Below are 27,604 nucleotides of genomic sequence, written 5' to 3'. Positions count from 1 at the left end.
ATTAATGAATTTAATGTCAGCCAGTGCTGTTAATGTTTATTTTATTTAGCACAGTTTACAATCAAGTTATATTTTTAGGATTTACAGCACTGGCAGACTACAGATCTGTATCAAATTAAATTCTGCAAGCTATGTTGCCAAGGTGAATATTCTGTTTAAATCATTTGATTGTGACTCTTTAGTCTTTTCCCTTTTAAGGTAGTCAGCTCATTAACTTTGTGATTAACTTAACTGATAAAATCAATCATCAAGCAGGGTGCTCAGAGACCCTTTGTGACAGTGTATCAAATGTAAATGAGCTGTTAACAGTTATCAACTCCCCTCTCCCCTTTCACTTGAAAACAAAGAAACCCAAAATAACAACCTCAGAGCAGATTTTTTAGTGTCTCAACGTTTCTCATAATTTTGGGATCTTAATCTCGTTAATTCAGAAAAAACAGAGCATTTTCTCGCTGAAGTGAATGCATCACGCTTCCGTACCGAAAAGATTAGACAGGCAATAGCAGCATTCTTTAGGAGATTAAAAATACACCATGAAATACCACCAGGTCAATGTAGATCCACTGAATACTACAGACACTGAGCTTATATTATCGATATGTTGCATTGTTCGGGCTCGAGTCTACCACACATGTCCTGAACATTAAATTTGAGGACGTTACACTAATCTCAAAACACTAGAATATAACGTCGCTTCTCATTGGTGAAATCAAACTGTCCATCAAAAGGAGTGTCCACTTACATACAGCATTACATGTGACGGGGTGGATATTTTCAATGGGTACAGTATGCTGCAAAACTGTTGATAATTTCACGGCTAAAGCTTTTAAAGAAGATTGAAGCAACTAGTCGGTCGTTGACTACATTGCTACTGACAGGTATGTGGTGTTAAACTGCCGGTACACGTTTCTGTAACAATTTTTATCAGTTATCACGCGCACAAACACCCAGGAAACAAGTCACTAAACTGAGATAGACTTAACTAGCGTTTAGGAAATCGTAGTCGGTGTTTTCTGATGTAGCCGGCAGCTTTTCGGTGACCTTTGTCAATCGGACAGTGCTGTGAGGTAAAGTTAAGTCAGGGATGTTGTTAGCAAGTACAGGCCAGTCTGGGTATGAGCACTTTGCAAACCGGGGGAGGGGAGGGATATAGACGAGATGTGAATTTTCTCTCAGCTCGAGGAAAACGAAAGTGATTTCTATAACATTATATGACTGAACAAGTCTGTATTTCTGTCAGAATTAACGCATTATGGTGTTACTTCTGTGGGTTGGGGTCGTTTAATGTGTCGCCTTCGCCGACAGTAACATTCATCATCTAGCGAAGTGCTGCGTTTCTGTACCACTGTTAAAGTACACACAATAACACAGACGACTTCCGGTTTACATTGTTAAAATAAAAGTACTGATTCGAGTTGACGAAAGATGCAGATTGTATTTCATATTAATATTTTCTGTCAGTGTTTAATTTTTTTCACATACACATTTTTACAGTTACATAGAGTAAAGTCAGGTAATGTGGGACTTTTTGGTCTTTATTAACAAGAAAATCACCTACAAACCTGAGAGCTACCTTAAGTGTTACTTCTTGAACTTGTTTTGATCTCTGCTGTATTTCTATAAAGAAAATATGTTGTAAAGTAAAATACTTAAGGAGCTGTTGGACCTTCAAACACATTAAGAATCCCTACCTCACTCTAATGAAGTGTTCAGGTAAAATCAAACAGCCAGTAAGGAAAAAATTGGAGTCATGTTTCTTTCTTTCTTTTTTTAAATCCATCCATCAGTTCATTCATTCATTAACTAAATCAATATAGTAACCTAACTATTCATTAAAAATGGATACTATTACATTTCTGCCATGCTTAGTTTGTTCTTTTGTGTCCACAGTGGACATGCCTGTGTTCTTGTGTGTGTAACAATGATGGTTAATTCTGGACTATTTGGCTGACATGGACTCACTGCATTATCTATAATATGTTTTAAGTGACAAAATATGATGTGACAGGGTTGCACACAATAGCATAATACTGATTTTATGGCGTTGTGTAGTCTAAAACAAGGTGGTTTCACTTTAGAAAAATGCTCTTATTTAGCTACATTTTTGTCCCATTTTACCAGAACACATTAAGTACTCACTCAAAACCCTTTCCCATTTAGAGTGAAGTGTATTGTGAAAATATTTTTAGCACAAGTCAAACAGTTATTAAAGTGCAACATCTTCCTTTTTTTGTTGTTGTTACATCCTTATTGTTTTAGCTGCAGTACACCAGAAGAAGAACATCAACCACAAAGCTTCCCTGGGACCAGTGTTTTTTTTTTTAAACTTTACTCTGCCCATCCCAGATATTTCAGACCAATTAAAGTGATTGTTTAATGTAAAATTAAATTTGTAGCAACGCTGCAATAACATGTTGGGTGACTGGCTGCTAATAGTTGAAGAACCCAAGATATAAAACCTTATTTGGCCCATTTCACCTGATGTTCCAAATAAGCAGACTCCACCTTACAGTATTCAACAACATCAGGTTATAGCCTACCTAAAACTGGAATTTACCAGACCCCAAATCCCTAGATTCATGGCATCTTATTTGGCTTTAATTACAAATTTGGTACAAATGTTGCAAATTTGTCCCACCTATAGTAAGCTATAATATCAGCCAGGTAGGATCCTGTCAGCATTGTAGCACTGGTCTCTAGTCTGTGATGAGGAAAATAGCTATAGTCCTCTGTGTAGTCTGTGGGGGCACTGGGCTCCACAATATTTTTTTTTTCTTGCCAGGGGCCTTCAAAGGTTAATCTGACCATATTTAGAGCACTTTTTTGTCAGTTGCTACTTGCTCTGTTGATACCATTTAACATTTTCATCCATTTTATCTTATTTTAGATTTTATTTTAATCTTTTACTGTTTTTTTTTCTTTTTTGTCTTAATGCCTTATATGTCTCACATAAAATCATTTAAGGTTAAGGACTCCTCATACAATACATTAGACAGTGTTAGGGATGGGAATCACCAGAGGCCCCACCATATGATATTATGATGATACGTGAGCCATGATACAATATTATTGCGATTTTAAAAATGTTGATGACTTCCTGAATATTGTGATGAAATATATTGCAGTATATTGCGATTTATTTCCTTTTTTCAACCGCAAATTATGTCCCCAAAGGGAAAGTTTGTCCACATCTGTATTTGTATTGTATGTAGTTTTTGTTCTGTTTGTCTCACTTCAGTCATTTTTATTGCAGTAAAATGTATGTAGTGAACTGAAAGAACAATTTGTTTTAATATTCTAGTAGGATACCAAAAGTTGAATTTGTATGTGCAATATTAATAATTTGTATTGGCTAATAAGAAATAGATACTTAGCGCTCCTATGACTGTACCATATTGCAACATAAAAATATTGCCATACTATGTTGTATCGATCCCCCCCCCCCCCCCCATCCGCAGACGATGTATTATTGAGACACACGTCATCTCCCGACTTTGAGCAATATCTGCTGTCTTGACAAGAATCCGTTTCTTTTCATTTGAGGGACACATGTTTTCCTGACAATCGGTGGCCGAAGAGGAACTTAGTTGCAAACGTTTTTTATTTTGTTGACAAACCGCCGTGCTTCCGGTGTGCGCGTGTCTGTGGACGGACTTGACACAGCTGTGTTTAGTACTGCCAGTGCTGAACTGTTATGATGTGTCAATAAGTTAAAAAGGTGGACGGCACCAATGATGAGAGCTCCCCCCCGGTTCTTGAGCAGGATATTAGAGGTATGTTCAGACATTAAGGAGACGCTCATGACAGAGAAGCTGTGGTTTCATTGATTTCCCGTTAAAACCCGGTCGCTATTTTCTCAACCTCTCAGTCAGTCACTCTGAAAAATTGTTATTATCGCTGCTTTGGACATGATGTCCGCCTGCTGGCTTTTCCTTTGCAATTTGTTTGTTTCCCATCGACATTTCATTGATGACCGGTGTTGTATAGCATACACTGTTGCCACTGTTGCTGTGTTGCTTAACGCTAAATATTGCTTCACTCCTGTGTGAATTCGCCGTGTTAAATAAATGGCAAAGCAACTGTTTCTCAGTGAGGTGGTATGACTTGCCTCCCCCCTCCTCCTCGCTCTTCCTATCCGCATCAAATTCATAGCCACAAACCTGCGTTGTATGTAAACGAACAGTTGCAACTGCGCAAACAAGTATTTTGATAACAGTTTAGCCCGTGAGTTTTGTCAGCAGCTGTCCAAGAAGCTTATACTGTTTCGGAAACCATTGCATGTTAAAACCGTGACACGTCCAGTTAGCAGGCTGTACAGCTAGCAAGCTAACTAGCTACTTTTATTCCTAGTAACACTGCTAGGAAATGGAGCCACTGCCCAGCAAAACATTGTCCACAGATGCATGTGCCTGGACAGAAAATCCCCAGTTTAATTAATCATTGTGGATGTTTTTTTCCTCGGAGTGGGAGACATTTCGACGACATTGTCATCGGAGAGTTTGACAGGAGTGAAATATCCCCACTACTGTACTGTACTTGGGGTTTCTCCTCCAAACCAACGCAAGATGGACTCTCATTCGGCTTGTCTGTCTTGTCAGAGCTCAGATCGACATTTTGCACGGAGATGAAAATGTGTGCCTGGAGGTAGGAGCTCCGTAGGTAGGCAAACGGATCGTTTATTCGCATACCTCACACATTTTGTACTGTTATTGTGCGTGTGAAGCTCGATACAGTAGCTCAAGACTTCACTCCCGAGACAGACAGTCCGATCGGGCATCAGCAGTTTTACCTGCGAGCACAACTAACGTTAAACCTCTGCGCAGGAAAAGACTCACTGCAACTGTGCCTGCTTAATTTAGGCTGTGTAACGCTGTATGAAATGCATCCAGTGGTCGCAGGGTTTTGGCCTACATGTTTTGGTTTTGGCCACAAGGGCGGATCGACTGCACGATTGAAGTGATCAGTAATCAGATCAGACAAAATGTCCCACCGTACTTTGAAGCTGACGAGGTCTTGTGCTATGCGGTGTCAATCACTAATGCTCTGTTAAAGTTGATTTGCACGCATTTTTCCTGCAGCCTAGCTCACGTTGTTGGAAAATTGTTGCAGAGATGACAGTGTAACGCATGACTGAGAGCAGTGTCTTGTATTTTATAGGTCACCGTCATTGCATGACAAAGGCTGTGGCAGATTCATCTTCATCACTCATACAGCATTTCCATAGTTTTTTCTTCAGTAAGTATCCCCGTTTTTCCACTCAACATTCATAAATACATGCACTGGCATCACCTCTGGATGATGTCCAGGAGAATACACTGAATCATTCATTCATTGATTGCTAATTTCATTCGTGTCATGTTTAGTAGACATCCAGAGCAAGTGAAAACATGTTGAGAGATACAAACTGAAAAAGGAAAATATACAGGCATGCTTAATAATGTTTAGTAATTCAGCTGATTTGTATATGTGCAGAACATTATAATGTCCAGCTAATAATAAGCGAGCATGGCTGTGATAGTGTGCATATTTTCGATACAACCCTCTCTTAGCTGTGTTACACCTTAAATTGAATACATTTTTACATTGTTATAATGAGTACATCTTCAGTCCATGATACAACACTTAAGAGTCCACAGATCAAAGATGCACTGTCCATACAGCAAATATAATTATACCATGTTGTCCCCCATATTAATGACAATGTCTTCAATTCCCTTCATTCTTGATGTTACCCTTTCCTCTGAAATGTGGTTATATGACGGCATCAAGAACATTTTTCATTTATAAATCACTTGACATAATTATTGACTTGATCGTCTGCAGCAGTCATTAGGTCTGCAGCTAACTGACCACTTTCTGTTGTGACTCTGTTCCTGTTATCTTTTTCACAATGAAAACTTGCCAAAGTAGGCTCTGAGAAAGCACAGAGTCCAATAATGATCTTTAAGTCTCATGTAGTGACCAGTAAAAGAGTCGATCTTGTCGCTCAGTGGTCAACATCAGTGATTAGTAGAAGCCTATTTTCTCTGTACGTATTTGTCAGATTGATGTAATGATTGTCTTACAAACAGATGAAGGTAAAGTCAAAGTGGTGGGCTGTATCACTCCCTACTTGCTACCTAGTGCTGTACAGTCACCCTCTGCCATTTTATTTCAGTCTAAATTCTCAGGCCCAATCCCAATCTCCATAATCGGGGACTCAAGGACTTTGAAGCATGTTCCTGCAAAGTGTGTGAGGGCTCAGGGCTGTCCCACTGTCAAATCATCAAGTGCATGAGGGCTCTCCCACAGACATTTTGAGCCCTTTATGCACACTTTCCGTAAATCTGCATTTTTGCAGACTTTGCCTGAGGGAATTACCCACGGTTCACAGCATTGTGATGTAAAAATAAGGGGTTACCAGGGGAAGCCCCAGAGTGTTTTTTTTTTTAAAAAACAAAAGGTAAACAAGGCTGACTGGCACATGGATGTTCAGCCTGGCATTAAGAATAAACACTATGTTAACATTAAGGATTAAAGATAGTCCATAAAAAAACGCATGAAATCAACGGGAATGCAAACTTAGGCTATATACCTAGAATCTATATTAAACATTTCTTTTGAGTATGCTTAATGATGCTGTAAATTGTAAATTGTGCCCTCAAAAATGCGCATAGTGCAACACAAAAACACAATGTCAGTGGCGCATACACTACTTTTTGCTAACTGTCACACAGCGTAGCCTATTTGTTAGTGGCGTGACGTTTCACCTGTGAGGGATGAAAAAAAATGATGATGATGATCTAGTGTGTGAAAACAACTTGCCACTTGGTGGTGGAGCTGGTGGTGTCATATAAAAACCACCAGCTCAAAAATAAAAAGTAGTTCAGTATTCTTGAACTACTTTTTAACAGTGATTAACATACAATTGTGGCTGTAGTTAAAGGTCACAGTTTTTCTGAGTATCCTGGCTATGGTTCCATCAGGGGATGACCTAAATTTGTGATACTTTTTTGATGCGTTGATGTAAACCGACAGCTTGTTTGAAAAAAGCAGTTTTAGGTTTGTTTCCATTGCCCTAGTCTCATCAGCCTAACTGCAGAATGTCTTTCATACAGATCTACATGCCTTCTGTTTTTATATATGTATATCAGCTATGATTGAATGAAGATCTTTTCATCCAGTGTGCCAGTACAAATAAGTATAAATGTTTGTCCTAAGTTTGTGGACACTAACTTGAAAGAAAAGCAAGCCTTGAAATCCCATGATCCTTCTGTGTAGATATTTTCATTTTTGTAAAACATTTTGTGATTTTACCCCAACATAATCAGGGCTTTGTATAACAGTGTCATAATAGTTCTGTCCACTTGAAACTTGCACATACATTAGCACATAAAGAGTAGCTGCCCATTATTACATTACATTGGTCATTTTAACATTCAGTCTCATTTCTACCATTGTGCTCAGGTAACTGTAGTTACTGTATCCTTTCTACTACAGTTTATGTTAGTGGGTGTTACTGTTTATTGTTGATGTGTAAGAGATTCACCCAAACTGCATTGCAAGGCTGTTGCCTGCAGCTCTGTCTGACTGACAGAGTGACTGAATATTTTTAAATTTTGAACTTTGAAATATTTCATACTGATCCTCCAACAAAAGTGTAAAAAAATATCTATATGTTGATATTTTTATCCAGTAGTCATAAAAACTGGTGACTGCAGCTGAGGCTCCTGTTGCACCTTCATAATAAGAGCACTCAAGTGTGTAGAAAAGTGTGTATAATGATTATTGGAAGTGGTGTTAATTGTAATGATTACTTTGCCCTCCCACTGAGACACTATATGCATATACATATACATATACATATATATGTATGTACACCACTGTATATATACAGTGGAGTATAGTGGAGTAGTACAGTATAAATATAGATTTTTTTTTTCCAGTGCAGTGCCCTTTAACTTTGTAGACCATGATTTGATAGTGGGCAGTGTCTAATTCACAATCTAAGTCAGTACTAAGTCCATCAGCTATAAATGACCATCCTTTGCCTCTCTGTTTCATGTTACTCATGGGTCCCACAGTAAGGGGGATCCTCCAAGGCAAGTTAAGAGAGAAAATTAGCATAGTAAATTAAGGCTAATGAAATGATGGTCAGGTGGGGCATAATTTGGCTTCTTTACTTGCTCCCTTGCTCACGTTAAATTAAACCAAATATAGACAGAAGCTGCAATGGGGAGACCTAAATCATACCCACTTTCTATAATGCTTTAATTTGACAGGGACAGGGATCAGCTCCCATTTTGGTGTTTATAATTTCCGGAGTTCAACTCATTTTTCTAATTATTTTGAATAATTGTGACAGCACTGAGAGGAGGAGTTGCTGCCGGATTAGAATTTCCCACAGTTAAGAGTTGGTCTGTAATTTTAAGATTATGTAAAATTAAATTTCATTAATAAACACCACTTCTATTTATAATTATTTATTGTTGCTGGAACAATAGTGTTGCCATGTCTCTATGTTGTCCTGGGTTGTTATTAGGGCTGTAATGATATGATCTGGATTGATAAATGGATTCAGTGATCAATGATCCAGTATTATTAATGGAAAGTGGAAACATCAATATATATCTTCATCTTTAAGATTTGCCTTTAATGTTAAATTCCCTTGGCACGCCTGTGTCAAAATTTACGTCCAAGCACACCTCCTGCTTAAACATTCAAACAGTGCTAGTAGCAGAGTGTCTGGCAGATAATGGTAAGCAAACAAGAAAAGGACAGTGAGGTTTCTGACTGATATTGTCTCATATTGATCACAGGCCCCTGAATTGCATCAAATCAAAATTGTGTTGTGGCAGAAATGTCGTGAAATTGCATATCAAAGAATAACTGTTCATTATTGGTTTGTTGATTCATTATAACAGTTTCTTCACAGGTGACATGTGTAAGTTAATCCTATTAAATATACAATTGCTACAGGTCTATGTATATGTTAAAAAGAGTAAGGATATGTCAGGAATTACACAACACATATAGCCATGGTCAAATTGCCGTTGGTGCAGCCACCTGTTTTACAGTCTGTGTATTCATGAACTATAATCAAAGAATAAGGAAATGAAAAAAAACTGCAAATATCACAACTATGTCAAGAATTCACTGGACAATAGACACAGTCATGTCCAACCTACTGTGGGAAGTGTGAAATGTTAAAAAATGAGGTCTTTAACAGTCACAAAAAAAGTTTGCTTGCATTACATTTATTTAGCTTAGGCTTTAATCCAAAGCAACTTAAAGGTACACTGCCATGTGTATACCACTCAGATATTGCAAGAATCATGCAAGTACATCACCTTCATCAATTATACTGGACTGCTTTAAGGACTGCATCTAGAAACAATATGAGGTTAGGGTTTTCTTTTAGGGCTGGGGTGTATGGTTTGACCATGTCCCTGGTTGAAATATAGCTCTGAGCTATTCAAAAGTCAAGTACCCGTGTCTTGAATAGGATTGGCACAGCCACTAGTAGTTAGTGTGGCAGAGCAGGGTAGTGTAGGAGAACTTTTGTAGTTTGAAGACCAGCTGAGCTGCTGCATTCTGGATGAGCTGCATGCAGGCACACCGGCCAGGAGCCAGTTGCAGAAGTCTAAGCACGAGATAATAAAAGGAAGGGCAGCTCAGTCTTGTCAAGATTTTCAGGTGGCGCAGACATCCACTGAGAGATGTCAGTCAGACATGCAGAGAATCTTGCTGTTATCTGGGTTTCAGACTGTGGAAAATACAGTTAGTTATGTGTTTCATTAGTGTAGCTGTGGTAGGAAAAAACCATGTGAATGGATAACAGAGCCAAGGGACTTGGTGTAAAGACAAAACAGGAGGGGACCCAAAATGGAACCCTGAGGGACTCCAGATGCGAGGCTACAAGGTTCAGGGACAGATTCTCTCCAAGTTTCTATGTAAGCATGGTTGTGGACAGTATGTGAACAGGGGGGAGCAGTGGAGGGGAGAATCTGGTAGTTTATCATGTCAGACATGTCACATGACAATGGAGAGCAGGGAGGCTGCTTGATCAGTTTGGAGATCCTCTGTGATGGCAAGGAGGGCAGTCTCAGTTGAGTGCCCTGAATTGAAACCAGACTAGTGGGAGTCAAGAAGGTTGTTTTGGTGGACATATGCAAAAAGCTGAGTCAAGACACCAAGTGTTTTAGAAAGAAATAAAAGAGAGACAGGTCTGTAATTGTTTACATTAAAAGGGCTGAGTTTGGGTTTCTTCAAAAGAGGGTCCACTAGCTGCTTTTAGAGTGTTGTCAAAGAGGTTTTGATGAGGAGGGCAAGGAAAGGAAGGAGGTCAGAAGTGATAGACTGAACAAGAGGGGGTGGGGGTCATATTGTTGTGTGGTTGGAGGTAACCGGGGTTAGTACCTCATTGAGAGAGAGAGGGGCGAAAAAGAACATCTTTTGTGATGTTTGACAGGAGGACGTCTAATTCCTCCAACAGTGCAGTCAAGCACAATAATAGTCCTACAGTAATTGCAGTCAAAATATGTACTATTTATACTACATTTTTATACCTTTTTTGGAAACCTGCGTGATGTCATAAAATGTTCTGACCAAGTCATGCACATTACCCGTTGTTATTATCACACTTGCAGTAACAAACCACCAATGCTAACTATTTTGGCAGCAGGTATCTTTGCTTCCATTTTAAAAAGTAACTAATGTTGCATGTTTGGATACATGTTTTCACTGTGCATGTTTTGTATATGGTCTTATATTGTGTCCAATCTGTTGTTTTTTAGGTGCGGTAGTACCATGAAGGGTGGAGGAAGGGGTAAAGAGCCACCTGTTGCAGGGGAGGTCACTGGCAAGCGTCCCAAACGCAAATGCCTGCAGTGGCACCCACTTCTCTCCAAAAAGGCTCTGGATTTCTCTGAAGAGGAAGAAGAGGAGGATGAAGAGGAGCTGGAGAAGGTGAGCGTGTTTGATGGCTTAGATAGATAGGACAGACAATAACATTATAGCATTGCATCTGATGGTTTATGGATTTGTTATCAGCAGCCAGTGCTATGTGACCAGGACCAGGGGTCGCAGGTGCAGTGTGGAAGCACAACAGAGGAAGTGGAGGAGGACTCAAATGAGCAGCGGGCACGGCGGCCAATGAATGCCTTCCTTCTCTTCTGCAAACGCCACCGTTCCCTGGTGCGGCAGGAACACCCTCGCTTGGATAACCGTGGGGCCACCAAGATCCTGGCTGACTGGTGGGCTGTGCTGGAGCCCAAAGAGAAGCAGAAATACACTGACATGGCCAAGGAGGTGAGACTGCTTTCTGACTCTTGCGCTTGTACTAACATTATTTTTAACTCTCTCTTACAATAATGCCAAAGTAACTTTCCATCTTCAATTTCTTAAAGAGCAGGTGCAACTTTGTTGGTGAGAAACTCCTGGATTGTCTTACAGATCTTTTCTAGTATTATAAAAAATGAAATATAGCTTTGAGCTAAAGAGCTGTTCCAGCTTGATATCATATACGTAGAAAAGAAAAGCTCAAAGCAAGAGAGAAAGTCCGTCTGAACTGTCATGCTGTTTTGTTGAGATTCCGATGGAGATTTAAAGTCTTTTTGTGTTAGTTTACTTGCCATTTCCAACCAAAAACGATTAAGCAATGTCACACGAGAGGGAGTGATGTTGTACTGTATATCGTCACGGCTGTGATTCGGTCAGGCAGTTACAGCCGTGATGATATACAGTACAACATCACGACCTCGAGTGTGATATTGCTTTTATACAACAGTTCAACAACAGCAATGCTGAGTAAGGAAATGTTAACAAAAGGTGATGAAATAAATTATTTAAGTATGTTATGTAGCTCCGCGAAAAAAAAACAATTCCCCCAGTCTGTCGCCAGGCAACACAGCACACACGGCAGGAACTCCCAAGCTACTTTGTATTTACATTGATCTGCAACTGTGTAACTTCGTCCAGTTCAGCTGATGAAACGTTGGCAAACCTGGTTGTTGGCACGGCCGGATTCAGCTTCCTCGTCCTCTCCTGACGACCACTCATAAATTAATTCAAATGTAATTTTGGGGAAAATATCCATCTTCTTGGTGTACTGCTATAGTGTCCGTTTGCGTCAATGTAGCGAGTGTGACAGTTGGTTAATTAATGGTTGTATTTATATTTATAACACCTGTGAGCAGAGTGATTTTACTGTTACATGTCCCAGTGATGTTGTACTCTATATCAGCACTCACAGAATGCCTCCTGTCCAATCAAATTACTCGGTTGGAACTAACTGTTGTATAATATAGATCTAGCCACTGCAATATTTGGTGATACTTAAGCTAAAAAGTCAAGTAAAATGTCAAAAACAGCTTCATTTTGCATGTGTTGCTATCCAAAACAATTTTTTTACAAGAGGTTGTGTTTATAACATGAATTACAATGAGTACACTAACTGTGTGCAAACTCAGTCTTGCAACATAGCAAACATTCAAATATTCTTTTTTCACTTGTTTTTTTCTGCCATTATGTATAATTACATTAATGAAAATGTTTGATTGATTGATATGATTTGTCAACATGAGGATAGAGGCAATATTACATCAAAGACACGAATCACGAAAACAGATCATTTTATGGGCCCTGAAAATGTATTTTCTCAATCAGCTTCTTATGCTCAAAATACATGGGGCATGGACGTGGCGTAACATGTCTGATGTAGCATACCCACAGCAGAGCGTATCCATTATAATCAACTGAAGCTGCTACACTGACTATATAAGCTGCGCTTTCCCACACCAGCACTGCACTGCTGAATGCTGTTTTTACATGGCTTGTCAATTTTTTTTCCCTCTGTGTAAGGCTCCGTGGCCCTCCAACAGGTACAAGCTACATAGCACTGTGTGAAAAATCAGCGACAATCTGTTAAAATAAATATTAAAATGAATTCCTCCTTGTATTAGAGGCAATGTGATGCAGCAGAGCAACCTTATGGATGTTTTTACATTTCACATTAAAATCAATCAGTTAAATCAATGCATCTTGTAGTTAAAACAATTCAGTGAATTAATTCAGTACCAGTTACTATATCTTACATGCATCAAAACCCTGCATAACCAACGGCACTTTCACTTGGCAAAACTCAGTATGCACACAGTCTAGCACATATACACATGCTACAAAGACTGAAGTCTGTGTAGCAGGTTACAAAAAACCCACTCTCTGGAGAAGTTACTACACATGAAAAAAATCTGTAAATGTGTTTTTTTCTGTGATTTCTCACTGGTTTTAAGTGAGTGGGTCTAGGTTGGAAACAGTGATGTCACAAACTTCCATGCACCAATCATAATTTAGCAAAATGTGGATCAAAGACTATCTGAAATCATTCCCTATTTATTATAAAGTGCTGTCTGCCATTTTAATTAACTGTCTGACATCTGATGTTCTGATTCAGAGGTGTCAGAGAATGATCTTATGTTTATAGAATATATAGTGCCTCTGAAATGTATATGATGAAATGACAAAAAGTAGCATACATAGCATGAACACGCATTTGATAGATGTGAGAAATACAATCAACACTGTACCTGTCAGTGATAATGCAAAATGACAATGACTCATGCATGTCTGAACTGAACCCCCCATTTGATAGAGGCTGTTATTATTTGATCTGTTGTATGGGCAGTAATGTATGAGGGAGTGATTTCAGACAGACGAATGACAGTTAGTGGGTTATTTGTTTATGTTACCAGGCCAGTGTCAGTCAGATCTGATCAAACCACACCCACACAGCCCTGATGGAGCAGATTAGCTGTATTTTTGACTGTTAAATTCAAGGTAAATAATACCTAAGGCTTTTATTTTCCTGGGACCGGTTGTACAAAACACGTGAAGTTTTCTCCTTAAGTATGACACTTGAGCTGTATTTATCCTTAGCTGAGGGACTTGCACAGTCGCACAGAATCCCTTAAAAGGTGTCCTTAGGTAAGGAAAAACGTTAACTCACTTACTGCGTTGAAAGAGATTCTACAGCGGATACATTTTCCATGAGATTGTTTGTTTGCTTGGACTCATGTTTGTGATGCCTGCCATTGTCTCAAAAGGTTGACTTATGGTTAGATAGTAAAAAAATGGCAGAACAAAAGAAGACAAGACTCTGCCCATATTGGTCAGAGGAGGAAAAGATTATACATGTGGAGGAACACAATCATAGAGAGCACATAATACAAAGTAAATTTGATCCCCAAATACCAGAAAACAATTATAGAAGAAATTGCAATGAAAATTAATTCTGTCAAATCTATAGTGTAAAATTAAAAATGTATCTGTTGGGTTTTCCTGGTCACAGAACACAGGGTCTGTTGTTTTTTTTCGTTTATCACAATAAACTCATGTTGAAGTTAAGGTAGAGGCATAGGTACCCTAAGTTTTTTTTTCTTTTTTCTTTTTTTACCTTGCTTTTCATTGCTAAGGTCTTTTGTGCAACGGTCTCGGAATCCCTTAGGTAAAAGGCCAAGGCAAGGAGAAAACCATAAATACTTTAGTGAACATTTGAAGTAAACCTTAAGGAACAGACTTAAGGCTGTTTTGCACAGCCAATTTTATTTCGAAGATGCCTTAAAACAAGGACTTGAAGGAAAATCTTAGCTTAAGATTTCATGTGCAACCGGCCCCTGGACTTAAACTCTGATTGTTGCTTAATCTGTCATTAACAGTTAATGTTTTAATGAAATACTTTGATTCAGATTTTATATTTTAAAAACAGGGGCTGTAAGGTTTTGCTTGTAACCAAATAATTTCTTGATTTTCTTTCAGTACAAGGACGCCTTTATGAAGGCGAACCCTGGCTACAAGTGGTGTCCCACCACCAGCAAACCGGTTAAGAGCCCCTCCTGTCAGCCTGTCAGCAACCCTCGCAAAAAAGTTTGGTCCTTCTCTTCCAACTCAACCAAGGACTCCACCACTGCCAAAAAAGTGCCCAAAACTGACAGCATGCCACAGTTAAACTTTGCCATGGCAGGTGTGTATAATGAAATATTTTTTGTGTAGTGAAAACTCGTCAAAATGTTGGATTGTTTTTGTCATCACTGTCATTTTTTTGTCAGACCCTACAAAGATGGGAGGCCTTAGCATGCTGCTGTTAGCTGGGGAACATGCCCTCACAAACAGAGAGGTAGGTCACTGCTGGAGGCCACCCATGGGTGCGTCCTTGTAATGCACCGCCTCTCTTATCAGCCTAATCACTTTTGCTAGTTTTTTCTGAAGCACAAAAAATATTTGTGGTTTTTGAATAATGCTTTTGATTTCTTTAATTTAACAGATGGACTAATCCCAGTATTGTTTCCTCTCTAGATCCCTTCCAGCACTAAACCTAGTTTACCTGACACAGCCAGCGAAGGGAACTCCTTTCCAGGCGATGAGGAAGAGGTTTGTTCTGAGACCGTTTTTCTGTTCCCTTTATACTCTGTATATTTTAGATCAGATACTTGAGGTTGTGTTGTCTCTCTAAAGCAGTACGTACACAACTGTTTGCAAACAGAATAACACCTAGTCCTGCACATGGTGTGTTGAGGTAGCAAGTGTTGGAAATTAACCAAGATCATTTACTCAGATACTGTACTTAAGTACAATTTCAGGGTACTTAAGTACTTACTATACTTGAGTGTTTTTATTTTATATTACTTATACTCTTAACTGAATACTCCAAAATATAATAAACAAATACATTACGATAGATTTAAGGTACACTCTGCAGGATTGACAGTTACTGTTTGTAAAGACATTCAACAGTGAAAGTGAAGGTAAAAGCAGACCCCGGGTTCATTCTCGTTTGTCGTTTCGCCTCACTATATTTGACTTTCATCTGCCACTGTGTGTCTGGGAAGCCTGCTGCTTATGGTTTGGCACCTGGTGGCTACCTTCTTATATAGCCCTTACTTTGCCACAGCTCTGTTGGGGGACACGCTCATAGGCGTCCCAAACACAGAAAATATCAAGAATATAAGAAATACAGACAGAGGGCAGAGCCTCTTCAGAAGAAATACATCGCCACAAACTGAGTGTGGGTCATAAGTGCTGAATGAGAGGAATTACTTCTGTATCACTGTTGTCTTTAGGAAAATCCTGCATAGTATACCTTTAAGCCACCCCAGCCGTATATAGAGTAGCTCAAATTAACATTAACATTAAAAATGATGCTTACACGTTAACATATCAATAGGTACAATCTTATAATGTAATTTAAGTTGTTCTAAAATGGGCCATCGGCATAAGTTTAGTAATTTCAATGCAAACAGTTGTAACAACAGTATTTGTCTTAAGAAATTCTAAACTTGTTCTGTGTGTTTTCCTCAGTTTCCCCAAACTGATGATTAGATTTTGATTAGCTGAACCAATTTTAACACTGATTTGTTATTCAATAACTTATGGCAGAACTGACTTGATTTTGCTCATCCTGTTTTAACTTACAGATGTTGTCTGGGACAATACCAAACAGAGTGCCTGACATTACTGAAAGCAGGGTTAAGTCTGCCCTTTCCCCACTGGCAGAGGTATGTTTGAATTTCATTCAATGAATAATGCACCTGTTATAGTAACTTGTGCATAGACAACATTTAAACAGCTGTAAAAATAAAAAAATAAAAAAATATTTCAGCTGTTTAAACGTTTTCTATGCACTAGGTGAACTACACATCCAATATGAGTTCCTCCAGTCTCTGGAAACACAAAATTGATTTTAATCAATCATATTACTTCTTGGTGAAACCAAAATCATCACTGTCTAATCAGCAAATGGCAAGAAAATGATCCACATAGCCATTTTTAGCACCACCCTCAGGCCAAAATGTCAGAATTGCACACAAGGTACCACATCAACTAACAAGCAATTTGATGCCATGGAATTTGCTGAGCAAATAGTGTGCTCTCAAAAGATGACTTGAAACATGTTTAGCTTCCAGGAAAGCAGCACATGTGATCAGTCACAACAAACAAAACACCAGAGGCCTGCACCACAGCGTGAGATTAGTGGGTAACCTTTACTCAGGTTTTCCAGTGTCATTAAGCTGGCTAACTTTTTATGAGAATAGATCACCACAGTAATCTATGCTGCATGGCTAACTTCAACGAATCAGATCAAAACCTGCCAACAGCCTGACTACTGATCAGCAGCTCACTGGAAACAGTCACCATTCCTACAGGGTCATGACAGGGACAAAAGAGTTTACAGCAAAGTGACAAGTCATACAGAGCAATAGATATTTTTATAGATCAGTCGAAATACTTTGCTGTTTCAGGCTTTCTGTGTGTCTCCTCTGGTTTTAAAACAGAGCTTCTAACAATCACAGAGACAGTTTACTGCACCAAGTAGGTACATAATGATGATTATAGCTGCATTTTAATGTCACAGTTTCTTTCATCTTGACAGTGTTGATGCTTTTAGACTCAAATCAGAATAATATGAAGCAACTTGTGATGATGATTTGAAATAAAAAGTACACCCTCTGTTGTCTTTTATTAGAAAAACAACCCACACACTGTTAATTAGCCCCCATGATAATAAATGCATCATTTCAGTCAGATAGACCTCATCAGACAGACATTAGCTGCTTTTCTTCTTCTGTCCTCTCTGCTTTGGCAGCAGAAACAGAATAGCATCGCATATTTATAGTTTATAGCCTCACTTTTAATAATTTACATCTTATTATTCTGTTTCAGATATGTGATTACATTGTGTACATTTAACCTGGTTGAATATCCCTTTTTGCTGTCGCTACGATCAAATCTTCCAGCGGGTGTCACCGTTTTATCTCACATCTTACTAAGTAATTCATTCATAGTTCTGACCAATGTCGCCTGTAATTACCAGCTCCATGTTTCTCATGTGAATGTGCTCATAGCTGGATTAGAAAAATTGAAGTTAACAGAGCCAGTTGATAACCGGCTTCATGACGCCAGTTCTCCAGGATCACCAATGTTAGACAGACAAGTTGAACTTGCGTCGGGGTTCAGGCCCCAGCTTTAGTCTTCCCTACTATCACAGTAAAAACATTTACATTTGTTGTTGAAAGTAAACATTGCTAAATAATGATAGCATCTGCAAAAGCTAATCAGTGTGATCTCATAAAAAACACCTCAGGTGATTAAACATGTTACTGTATGTTCACAGTCATCTCTCTCTACGGCACCTGAAGGAAAACCATGTGGACAGTCTGCTCTCTTCCAGCTGGCTGAGGTAAGGCATTTGACAGTTTGCGCATGTCCTATCAAAAATTTTTCCTCTTACCTGTAGTGCTATTGAATTAATGAATAGATGGCACTCAGCTTGTGGTGCTCCAAATACAAAAAAAAAAAAAAAAATCCATTTGAAAAACTCAACAGCTAACCAAATCACCGCAAAGAAGGAAGGGAGCATCTACTCATGGACAAGAGGCTCATGCTTGGGTCAGCGCGAGATATTAACATTAATGGCATCTTCATTTGCTGAGCTGTTACAATAGCTAGCTCAGTGGTGCTAGGTGAGCTAGCAGTAGATGCACGCTTTCCTCTGCACAGTTATATGGTTGGCATAGAAAGAAGATAGTTCCTACATGAAACTGTTGACACCAAGGTCTGCGGATTATCTTGAGTAAGTGCATGTTGGGTGTATTTTTTTTTAGCTTTGAGCACCACAAGCCGAGCGCCATCTAGTTCCATTATACTGAGGAGAAGGCAAACATCTCCACAGCCGATATTTTTAAGACTTGGCAACTCACACTAAAACAATTGAGACTAGTAAATAACAGCTTCATTTAAGAATGTTAAATAATGAAAACATCAAATTTACATGATTGGACTTTGATGTCAGTTATCTTTCACATCAGAGATTGTAAAATTGTAAATCATGCAGCAGAGCTGACAAAGTTGCCTTGTTTGTGAGTGTGCTTCAACTAGAAAACAGTCTGTGGTAGCTGAAAGCAAACATTGATGTTTTGTTAGTTTTTAATGATGGGAAGTCTTAACTGAGAAATTTGCTCCCTTTTCTTCCATGTGTTTGGTCCTTTTACCCATTTACTCAACTGTAAAATATATAATGAAAAAAATAACTTATGAGCATCAACATGAATTGTTTACTGCTGTTTATTTAACAATGCACAGTGACAGCAGGGTGTCTGCAGGTCCTTAAAAAGTTTTGAAATGTCTTAAACTCAATTTTATATATTTATTTTTATATGTATATATTCAGGTCTAAATTGCCACAAATATTTAATCTAATTTGATATATCCATCTGCAATTCTTTTTGTCAAATGAGTGAAACTCTGCATGAAAGTCCACATTTCTGATGTTACAAATCTTTAAACCTACCACTGAACCTAATAATGTCTTTTTACTTTATGTTTACACTTAACTGTTGCCGAAATGTAACTCAATCTAGTAACTGTAGTCTTACATAAAACCTACCTTTGCACAGGACAACGAGTATACTTATCTTTAGCCTTACCTGCAATGCTTGAATAAGATTCAGATGATTTTTGAAACATCTGTCTGAAATATGGTTAAAATTATATTGGAAAGGTCTTATAAATAGCATTAAATTTAAGTGTCTGACACTTAATGTTATATAACACATTATTATTAATGCTATCAGTAGATCCATATACGAGTGTATATAAATATCTGCTCAGACTATGTATGAGATTTGTTATGGGCACATTGTAAAGCAAGTTTTTTGTCACCAGTGGAAGGTATAAAGTGTTCAATCAGGGCAAGATTATTAGAAAAAAATAGAGAAAAGTTTACACAGTGCAATTAGTAGAAATTTTAGTTTCATTTAGGAAGAAACTATAGAAATGAAAGAGCATTGATTGTTATTTGTTTAACATTGTGGCTTTTTTTTTTGTTTGGTAAGATGTGCTTAGCGTCTGAAGCTGGAAAGATGGACACCGTGGTATCTCAGCCTGAACACGGCTCCTCTACAGCTTCTCTCCAGGAAACTACGGTCAAGCCAGAGATCAAGGAGGAGAAGGCAGACAGTGCCGAGTGTCCTCCCTCCTCACACACATCAGCCCTCCTACCTTTGCTCTCCTCTGTCACTTCTACCTCCACTGATGCCATTCCCCCACAACTCAGCAGCCAAAATGCACGTGTCAAAAACAAGAGCAAGAAGAGGGAGGTGGCCAAGTCAAATGATGACGATGAGATCGCTTGCTCGGCAAAGAAGATCGTCAAGAAGTGTAACCATGCCGAATCAAACATGGACAGTGTCTTCAGTACGATTGAGGCAGTGGCTAAAGGGGCCTGGAGGGACACAGAGGAGAAGCCCAAAAAGAAGATCCCGAACAGTCCTAGTGCTGGAAACTCTGGTGGGCCCAAAAAGAAGAGTAAGCCCAAAGTCAAGACCACTGTCAAAGAAAAAGAGGAGGAGATGGAGGATGACAGTGGGCAGTGTGAGCAGTACAGTTCCTCTGAGGTGGAAATGAAGGAAGACATGACTGATGTCAGCCCCAAGGCAGAAATAGAGGAAGCAAGTCTAGGAAGCACAGACCTTCAGGGCAGCATCACAGAACCCCATCCCTCCCCCTGCAGCCCCTCACCTGTTAAACTCAAAGAGGACGACAAGGGGAAGGAGAGGTCGAGTGAGGGGACCTGCGACCCCAACATAGAGAGCCACGGCTCCAGGAAATCAGAGCGGAGCTGCAAAGGCGCCTTGTATAAAACCCTTGTTTCTGAGGGAATGTTGACGTCACTGAGAGCCAACATTGACCGAGGTATTCATTTTGATTCAGTGGCAAACTGATTCATAGATGTAGGAGGCATTATCTGTTCTGTGTATGTTATGTAGTTATTGCATATTATGAATTGTTTTATATGCGTCTGCAGGTAAAAGAGGGGCTTTCCGAGCTTCTGATCATGATGCAAACTGGAGTGATGACAGCTGGACAGTTTCTCAGATAGGACCTAATAATCCCAAGAAGCTGAAAAAGTCCAAGTCCAAAGATGAATGTTCACAGGGGTGAGTCATGTCTCCTCTTGTTGCAATGCTGTAGCTTTCTGTGTAGGGTATACTGCAGTCATTTTCCACAATAGTGATAGAACGGGTCATTTTTAGCACTCTGCCCTGAGGTTCTTTTTTTATTCTTTTCTGTATACCTCGTGTTAAACATCCTGTGGAAAATCTGAAATGTCTGACACTATATATTGTCTGTACATCCACTTAACTAACTATGGATACACTGCTGTTTACAAACCATGCTTATTCAGTTTGTCACAATGAAGCCCCACTTGGATAGGATTGATTTCTTGACTGTTTTTTTTACTGTAAGGGCAACTTGACTAGTTCTCAGAGGCATACAAAGGCAAAGCAGTAATTCTAATCTGTCTGTTGGTCATCACAGTAACATTGCAGTCACGACCGCTGTTCTAGAAAGAAAAATGTGTCTCCATCAAAGCAACATGTATCAGGACAAGCAACCCAAGCCTCATAATAAACTCTAATATCACAGAAATAATTATGAACACTTGTCTCTCGGTCTGACCTGAAGTAAATACAGAAAGTAGTTCCTTGAATTAACTGTTGGAGCTAAATGCATTGGGATCTACTTTTGGGTCAGCCAGCCAGCTAAGAAAACTTGTGGCTTATTCATACGCAGTGATTTGGGCGATGTTTGTCCCGATTTTGATGATGTTTTGTCAGAGTTGCAATTCTCCAAATTCTACAGCAGACATTGTGTAAGCAAAGTTATTATGGCCTATAGTCAGCATGGGCACAACACTCAGCTTGAATAAGTACTGTAATTTCACTGTAACATTAAATACACTGGTTAGTGATTTTGATTCCATCCTCAGCACATATCTGTTATGGTCTGTGCACATTCAATTATAATTACACCACCAATAACCTGCTGTTTTTCAGTACACTTGCTGGTCCTCCAGTAATATTCGTCCCATCTGGAGAGACATGTTGCTCCTTAAAATGGTAATACAATGCATGCAAGCTAAGAACGAAATTACAGTGTGTATAAAGCAGCATTTTCTGTTAAGGAGAAAAACTATATTGCTAACCGGATAGCGAAAAACAAAAACCCAACAGCTTATTTACACCAGCATTCAGCCCACTAATGTGATGAAGGGAAAAAGAAGGAAAAACATACATGAAGAGAGAATGGTGCCCTACAAACTCATCAAGTGGGCTGCTGGAACATCATTTTAAAGGTGATTTTGTATTCACCTTTGCATAGTCAATTTTCTATGTAGTTAACACTGTTGCCTTACAGAAACTAGTCCATTTCTTACTGTAAAGGCATAGCAGGCATTCAGATGGGGCCATTTGTGTAGTTTGCACCCATTTGTGTAAATAATTTAAATTATCAGTAAATATTATATTATTACCAATATTGATAATAATACAAAATTAAATAACCTAAAGGAATACTTGAGCTGCAAAATGACCATTTGTGTATCAGTTACTCGCTGAGTGTTGGGTTGAATTCATGAAGAAAACTTGTTTTTCTCGCATGCCTCCAAAAAATCCAAAGAGAATCCAAAAAAGGCGATCATTCATCAGTTGACGAAAACAGGAGCCCCATGTAACAGTAGAAAAACTATATCAAAATATCTCTTTATAAACTCTCACACAACTTGTGCAGTATGATCCAAGTCTGATTTATCCAGTCGTATGCTCAGTACATCCCAAACACATCAGTTCTCTCTGAATTACGCTGCTGTTGTCCAAATTTCTTTGAAAAGTTTAATTTAATCAGACTTTTTTTTAGTTATATTAAATGGTCAACCAAGTTGCATGGAGGACAAATTATGTACAGTTTAACTGGAAATTGACACACACATTCCGTAGTAACTATTTGGAGTTTGTGTTTAGTGTGGAGGAAGGTAGTTTCCTGTGCAGGACTTCACCAAGACACTTTACTAATTTTTGTAGGAAATGTAGAACTCATACAATTGCTTTGACATGTGTTTTGTTTTTATGAGTAGGCTGTCTTTTATATGCTCAATTATGTAAACTCCGAACTTCTCTAATCAGCCTAGGGAAACTGGAGGAGGAGTTTGAAAGGAAATTTAACAGCCTGCCGCAGTTTAGCCCGATGACATTTGATAAGAAGGGGACTGCTGTTGCAAAGAAGAAGAAGACTGACACCTCCACTGTCCAGGAGGAAGTCCCAAAAGCTGGGAAAGGTAAGAGCAAAATTAAAGACTTCTCCACTTAATAAAAACAATTACTGTCCTGTTAAATCCTCCCATCTCATCCTGCACCTGTTTGTAGAGTCATGTTTTCCATACTTGTGGTGTTCAGGACCAGTTTTCTCTTCTCTGTTAAAGTAAGAACATTTGGACTCCATAACATAGCATTTCCATGCTCTTTTTTTCTTTGTTTTTTTGCTATATCAGGGTCATCTCCATCTCAGAAAAAGACTTCATTCCACAAGATTGTTAGGAAGCACAAACACAAAAAGGAGAAACCAGTTGCAGTGGACAAAGGTGAACTAGAATGTTGATGTTTGTGCCTTTTATATAGTAGGGATGTGTACGCTTTCAGAGGTATTTAACAGGTTCCTCTCACAGTTACCCTTTACCAAATGTTCTATACAACAGTTTGAATGTCTAGTTTGTTGCTTTAAAATTACAGAAATTACATTCAAAGCAACAAAAAAAACACCCCCAAAAAACATTATTTGCGGTAGAGATTTTAAAGCGATTTTTAAAACCACACTGACATGTTTCAGCGTGCACTATTGTTATCATAAAGAAATTAATACATTCCTAAGAACTATTTATTAAGAATTAGCCATTGAGGCCTGTGTGGTGACAATCCTCTTTTATCTGGTAAAATCACAGTGATACTAAACAACTGTTGTCTCTGTAACCTACCTTCTGATTGTCATTACTACCTACAGCATGTGCAAAGGTTAAATCACTGAAATCTATTCTGAACCTTTTCTCCACAGCCGTGGTACAGAGCGATTCCACCATGCTGGATTCAGCTTCAAAAGCCAAATCATGTGCCCCCGTTGCCATAATATGCCCAGATGTCCAGGGCACCTCTAGTATGGAGATGCTAGTTGGTAGCCAGAAGAGGAAGGCTAGGAAGACCAAGATCACACACTTGGTGCGGACAGCTGATGGCAGCGTGTCTCCAGCTGAGGGTGAGTGATGAATGATTAAACCGTAGATCAGTAAGTGCGGGAATGGAAACATCTGTCTGTCTCTGTCTCATGTCTGAAGATTCGAAGGTTTTACCTAGAACTTACCACTCTATGTTAAAATGATAGATGTTAGTGCTTTAAAGGGAACATTTTGAAAATAAGATAAAAAAATATGTTTTATTAAACTGATGCATTTTGATTCTTCTTCCTCTCATTTACTTCTTAACCGGTTCACTCTTTCTTTATGAAGTGTTTTTTAAGGATATTTATGTATTAAGGAAACTGTAGCTGAGCTTTACTAGCTAGAGACACACTGTGTCCAACAGCCCAGGGAGGAAGTACTGCAGACTCATCAAGAAAACTGACAGCTTAAAAAGAATAATAAAACCACAGGTTCAGTTACAAGTACATGGTATAACAATTCTGTTGGGCCAATTGAAAATATATTTGTAAATATATAACAAACCAAGTATAACCTCACAGATTCATGAAACCCAAGTGAATGTTTCTGATATTATACTTTTGATATATGTTTTGGTGTGTCATTTCTTTCTGTTTGGATGGGAGGTCACTGAATGAAAAAAATAGTAACTAGTTCCTTTCAAGAGGTACTTTTGGCAGATGCTAATGTCTTGTCTATAAATACTGTTTCCTCGTAAAAATAAAATGCATTGATCTGAAAAAGAAATGAGAATGAAATGCAGATGAATTTATTGGGGTTATTTAGACTTGAATGGTTTTTTTTTTTTTGGTTTTTTTTTTGGTTTTTTTTTTACAGAGGACAAAACTAGGGACCTGAACCAGGAAGAGGATAAGAAGCCATTACCCCAACAGAATTTATGCAATGAAAAAGGGTGCTATAGTAATCCCAGAGCAGAGGAGGCCGAGAGGAGCACCGTACCACAAGAGCTACCTGCTTTCTTCAGCCTGGCAGCCCTCGCTGAGGTCGCAGCCATGGAAAACGTTCACAGGTAGATATGCTGACAGGCTTCTATACAACACTGTCGAGTACATTATAACATATGCTTCAGTCAAAATAATGTGTCCTTTTCATCTAGTCTTTATGTACCCAATCACTATAATGTTAAGTGACTTATAAAGAACCAATAGAAGATGTTGGGCTGTAGAAATACTATTCTGTGTATTATCTACACCTTTCCCCTAAATTAATTTCTTATTCTTTTGCTAATCTAATATGCAATAGATTTGTATTTTTAGTTTTAATTATCCTGTCTTTCTAACAACTCTGCCAATTACATTTTTAATCATTTGCCTCAAAGCCACTGCCAGAGAATTTAAATGCAACTGCCTGAGACTTCTGCTTGTTGTCACCAACAACTATCAGCTCTTTATGCCATGTCACATCTCAGATGCTTTACATCAGGTCTCATGCAGGAATCACCTGTAGTAACCAATTTGTTATTATGTCGCTCATTCAAGTGATTTAATAGGAGTTGTCATTTTCACAGATTTTTTTGTACTTAGAGTTTTGTCCTCACTTTGAAAGCCATTTACAAGTGATCCAGGTCTGCTGCACCAGTCATGTGCAGATAAAACATTTATTTGTTTTAAGAATTACTGTAGTTGGGGTGTAATGCAGGGATTTAATGCAATTCTGTGTCCAAGGGCACATCCTCTATCACACAAAGTATTCTCTCATTCTCTCTCCCTGAGGCACATACATGGGTATATTTCAAAATGTAGCGAGACATCAGAGTGTGCACTGTTAGCTCCTTTGTAAGACAGATGAGGCATTTCATGCAGTGGTGGACATGACCAAAGTAGTGCTGATTTGAACCTTGCTAACAGGACTTTTTGCAGTTGTGTCGCCACCTGTTGGTTTGGCATGCTCTTGACAGTGCCTCAGTTGTGTTTTGCATTTTTAATTTTTATAACGTTTGTGTGGACAGGATTTTTATGCCTCCATGCTGGCAATAGCTGGGGCTGGTTAGTTTGTTAGATATTGGTGGTTGTGGGTCAAAGGTCAAGGTCACTGTGACCTCATCTGTCTCATTCTTGTGGATGTGATATCTCAAAAACACCCTGAAGTAATCTTTTTTTAAATTTGGCACAAACGTTTACTTGAACAATGAACAGATTCGATTTGGTTGGTCAAAGGTCAAGGTCACTGTGACCTTTGACCAATCACAGTAACAGTGACTTTATTGCCCCTCATTGTCATGCACTACTTTGCTTTGGTGATATGTTTTTTGGCATCTTACTAAATGTAAAGGGAATCTTACCATTCCCTGCACCTTTCATTTCATCGCAGTATAGCTCTTTGATGACACAGTGTGGACAGCTGTAGTATTTTCACATTTTTTTCAGGTCCCTCAATATGACTGCTGACCCTATTGATATGTTACATGTCCATTTATTGATGACTGACAGTGGGACTTCAAGCCCTCAGTGTGAAATTCTTTTTACTCCTACAAAGTAGCACCTTTACACTGCATCTCAACTCTGTTGGATCAGACAGCAGGCATAGAACTTCAAAGCAGATTCCCTACATGCTTTGAAAATCATTTCAAAATCACATGCTATTTGAAAAAGTATGAACAAACTCTTACGTTTTCTTTAATGTCCTGTTTCAGAGGCCAGAGAGGCTTGGCTGAGAATCAGAAGAAAGAGCTTGCCCAGACTCCAGTCCTCATCTCCTGCGCTGATCAGTGAAACTCTGCTGCTGTTATGAGAAGCCACAACATGGACATTGGCAGTGGAGCTTTACTTTCCTCAGTGGTAACCCTACACTGAAGGGAGACTTGATCAGGAAGCTTTGGACGGACTCCACCTTACCCTTGTGGTGAATTTGCTTGAGCTCGGGTTCACGGTGGGGGAAAGAGGCCCCCTCCTCCTCCTCCTCCTCCCTGGTCCTCGCTATCTCAGTGTTTTCCCCAAAAGCCTTCCTTTGGTTTGAGGGAGGATGCCTTTCTGAACTCCTCCTGCCCCCCCTTTAGATGCTCTCTGTTTGGGCCTGTGGAAGAATCAAGCTGTCCCCCAGTGCATGGCTTCCCTTATAGAGATGGTTGTCATGGGTTTATTGTACACCGTTTTGTCTAATAGAGGCCGTTTTTAAGGCCATCTTGCGATTTAAAAAATAGCATTTTAGGTAGGGCAAAACAACCCAACACTGCATTCGTTTTCTAGACGAACACAGCTTTCTGTCACCTTTTTACCTCACACACACGCCTACTGAAGAGTTCCCTCCACCTCTGGTAGAATACCTCTGTATTTGAATAGTTCGTATCCCTTCCATTCCTTCCAGCTTCAACCCAAAATGACTTCAACCAGGGTAAATGATCATCATGGATAGACTTCCATCACCAACTACTTGCTTAATGTTTTCCTGTGGTACACTCATCTGGTGTGCTCAAACTATGGAGAAATCATGGTTTAGTATTTGATATGTAAGTTATGATGCTACTGTAAAACAGTATGTGGTAGCTACAAATAATCACGTTAGACTGAATGTGTAAGAGTAGACCTGTGC

The 27,604-nt window shown here is 39.0% G+C and overlaps 1 protein-coding gene across 10 annotated transcripts; it reads left to right on the top strand.

Moving 5' to 3' along the window:
- Window positions 1–744: 744 nt before the first annotated feature.
- Window positions 745–27,392, top strand: bbx (BBX high mobility group box domain containing). Of its 10 annotated transcripts, none has more exons than XM_078172178.1 (16): window positions 745–878; window positions 5,158–5,235; window positions 10,776–10,947; window positions 11,035–11,289; window positions 14,794–14,998; window positions 15,084–15,151; window positions 15,331–15,405; window positions 16,449–16,529; window positions 18,146–18,211; window positions 19,866–20,724; window positions 20,837–20,969; window positions 22,995–23,146; window positions 23,360–23,449; window positions 23,917–24,114; window positions 24,893–25,085; window positions 26,709–27,392. In XM_078172178.1, the coding sequence occupies exons 3-16, from the start codon at window positions 10,789–10,791 to the stop codon at window positions 26,785–26,787; spliced, it is 2,613 nt and encodes an 870-aa protein (XP_078028304.1). In that variant the 5' UTR covers window positions 745–878; window positions 5,158–5,235; window positions 10,776–10,788; the 3' UTR covers window positions 26,788–27,392. The 10 variants fall into 10 exon arrangements, with proteins under 10 accessions (XP_078028304.1, XP_033507069.1, XP_078028303.1 ...); XM_033651178.2 differs by having other exon boundaries at window positions 11,032–11,289; XM_033651211.2 differs by lacking the exon at window positions 745–878 and adding an exon at window positions 3,596–3,773.
- The last annotated feature ends 212 nt before the right edge of the window (window positions 27,393–27,604 follow it).

Source organism: Epinephelus lanceolatus, chromosome 11 (genome assembly GCF_041903045.1).
Source record: "Epinephelus lanceolatus isolate andai-2023 chromosome 11, ASM4190304v1, whole genome shotgun sequence".
NCBI lineage: Eukaryota > Metazoa > Chordata > Actinopteri > Perciformes > Serranidae > Epinephelus > Epinephelus lanceolatus.
Note: the sequence above shows the minus strand (reverse complement) of the source record. Positions and strands in the feature narration are given on the sequence as shown.